General features: G+C 36.9%; 1 protein-coding gene across 1 annotated transcript in view; it reads right to left on the bottom strand.

The window, feature by feature from the left end:
* LOC117113333 (tRNA (cytosine(72)-C(5))-methyltransferase NSUN6-like) overlaps positions 1 to 2,337 on the bottom strand; it is an 18,039-nt gene that overhangs the window by 4,331 nt on the left and 11,371 nt on the right. Inside the window, exons 5-8 of the mRNA XM_033256642.1 lie at positions 2,054 to 2,204; positions 1,520 to 1,680; positions 907 to 1,089; positions 377 to 531 (exon numbers count right to left, since the gene is read on the bottom strand). Of these exons, the coding sequence (XP_033112533.1) occupies positions 377 to 531; positions 907 to 1,089; positions 1,520 to 1,680; positions 2,054 to 2,204 (650 nt within the window). The remainder of the gene's footprint in view (positions 1 to 376; positions 532 to 906; positions 1,090 to 1,519; positions 1,681 to 2,053; positions 2,205 to 2,337) is intronic.

The raw sequence follows: 2,337 nt of genomic DNA, 5'->3' as shown, positions 1-2,337 counted from the left end.
ACACACACACATATATAACAATAATAAAATAATAATAATAATAATAATAATTAATATTAAAACAAAAACATTTTAACTTATACAGAGTAAATATTAAATGGGATTTAATTTCATGGAGCTGAATTGTTGATACCAAATTTTGAAGAAAGGAAGATCTAAATTAATTTTATGTGTATTGTAAAACAATAATTTTATTCATTGAAAAATTTAGTGTTCCATTAACTGAGCACTGCCTCATAAAGGTAGGGGTTGGAGAACAGCCATCTTCTTTAAACTCACAAATATATAATTCGCATTGCATCATAAACATTCACTTTTTGTATACCATTTTGAAAAACATTAAATTTCTGCTGTAACAATATGAAAGACAACTTACCACGCTGAATAGTTTACGCTGATAAGTTGGATAAGACTTGAGTTCTTGAAGGGTGAATTTGCTATGTAGTATTGGTCGCTGACCTAAAGCACTGCAAGGTGTATCAAGAAGGATTCGATCAAAAGATCCAGGAGGAAATGGCGGCTTATCATGGCCTGCAACATATAACAAGTTTCAATCATTGGCAAAAATATTTAATTGAAGAATAAAAATGAATTTTGTTATAGTCTACAAACAGTTTAGCTGTCAATTTTACGCAGGGGTTTAGCCAGAAAAATGAAATAGGCCGTCCAAAATGGAAGACGAAGAACTTGTCACAGAGCGACAGCTGAGGCGCGTGAGATGGCTACAACCGGCAGTAATGCAAAGTTTTAAGTCCTACCTCATATTTTACACTCAGTGTTACGTGTTGTGGTTCTATCAAAAAGATATTTATAAATAAACAGAACACCTTGTACATGATCAATCAAGCCTGTGCCTTTTAATAATATTCACGCCACAGGGCGACACAGTCATTCTCAAACACTCACCAGCTTCAGGACCACAATTGTCACCACAAGCCCTGGTGCTATCAAAAGCAAATATCTTGACACAAGTCAAACCGAATCGGTCCACATTATCTTTGATCTTGCTTATTTTCCTCGAAGACTTCTCCAAAGCATATACTACACCATTATCTTTCATCAAAGTCGCTATATGGACAGTCTTACCCCCTGAACATAAATAAAAGAATGCAAATTATGTCTGTGTATGTTACAGTATTGTAGCATGGAGATAATGCGGAAGTATTGTGTAAAGCTTATGCTGACCTTGCAAATCAACTCCATTCAACTAACATCAGTTGAGAGGCAACTGTGTGTGATGCATTTTGAGGCAACATATGCCAGTTGTTCTCAGTGGCCCATGTTCTATTTTGCAGTGATTCGAACAAGCCCAACACCTCCCCACCCCCCACAACTAATTGCGGCTAGGCTGAATATTTAGCATAATGTGGACATCATAAATTTTACACAATTTCACTGTCTCTTTTTTGTAATGATCATCTTGATTTTGTTTGTTTCTGTTCACGCTGTGAAATCATTATACTTTTCTGTGCTGTTTTCAACTTAAAATTGAGAAAACAAAGAAAGAATAAAATCTAACCTGGTGCAGCACACATATCTAGAACTGTGTCCCCTGGTTGTGGATTCAAAACATGGCTGACTACAACAGAAGGTAGGTTTTGAAGGAACATGTGTTTTGGTAAAACACCATTTAATGATGGACAATCATGTATAGCTTCCGACATCTGTATTGCAGTACCACTGCGAAATATGAAAAGTAACACACAATAAAGGTTTCCATTGCGATACAATTAGCAAACATCTAAAATGGAAACTGCAGATAGTGACTACCACAAGTATAGAAAACTGACCAATGCTGCTCTCATACAACTTCTACTCAGTGACGGATCCTGGAATTTAAAATAGAGGGAGCCAGGTGGGGGAGGGGATTTTACACAATCTGAGGGTCTCAACAAAAGTTGGGGCAAAGGTGGGAAATGTTGTCTATGGGTACATCTAGATGATCGGAAATGGCGTTCTTATATTTGAATTATTAAGTTAGGGGATCTGGGCCAGCTGGAACCTGCCTAGGATGCTGGTTGTTTCCTCATGAAGATAGACCACTGATACCTACCTTTTGGCCTCTACAAACACATCAGCTCGGCTCATAAGTGCAGTACCATTACCAATGAAAACTTTTGCCCCTTGGTAAAGCTTGGTAGACCCACGTCGACATTTGTCATCCAAGTCTGCATAAACTGCAACAGTATCTCCCTTAAGAATGCCTGCAAGGACAGGAAAGATATCAAGATATTAAATAATTGGTTATTAACTATCAAAGATCATGTATGTACTGTATAAGAGACAGAATCAAGGTAGCCGTTAACACTGTTAAATCATATCTAATCATCAAAGAAA

Source organism: Anneissia japonica, unplaced genomic scaffold, assembly GCF_011630105.1.
Source record: "Anneissia japonica isolate Jap-2015-1 unplaced genomic scaffold, ASM1163010v1 scaffold287589_len272378_cov178, whole genome shotgun sequence".
Taxonomy (NCBI): Eukaryota; Metazoa; Echinodermata; class Crinoidea; order Comatulida; family Comatulidae; genus Anneissia; species Anneissia japonica.
Note: the sequence above shows the minus strand (reverse complement) of the source record. Positions and strands in the feature narration are given on the sequence as shown.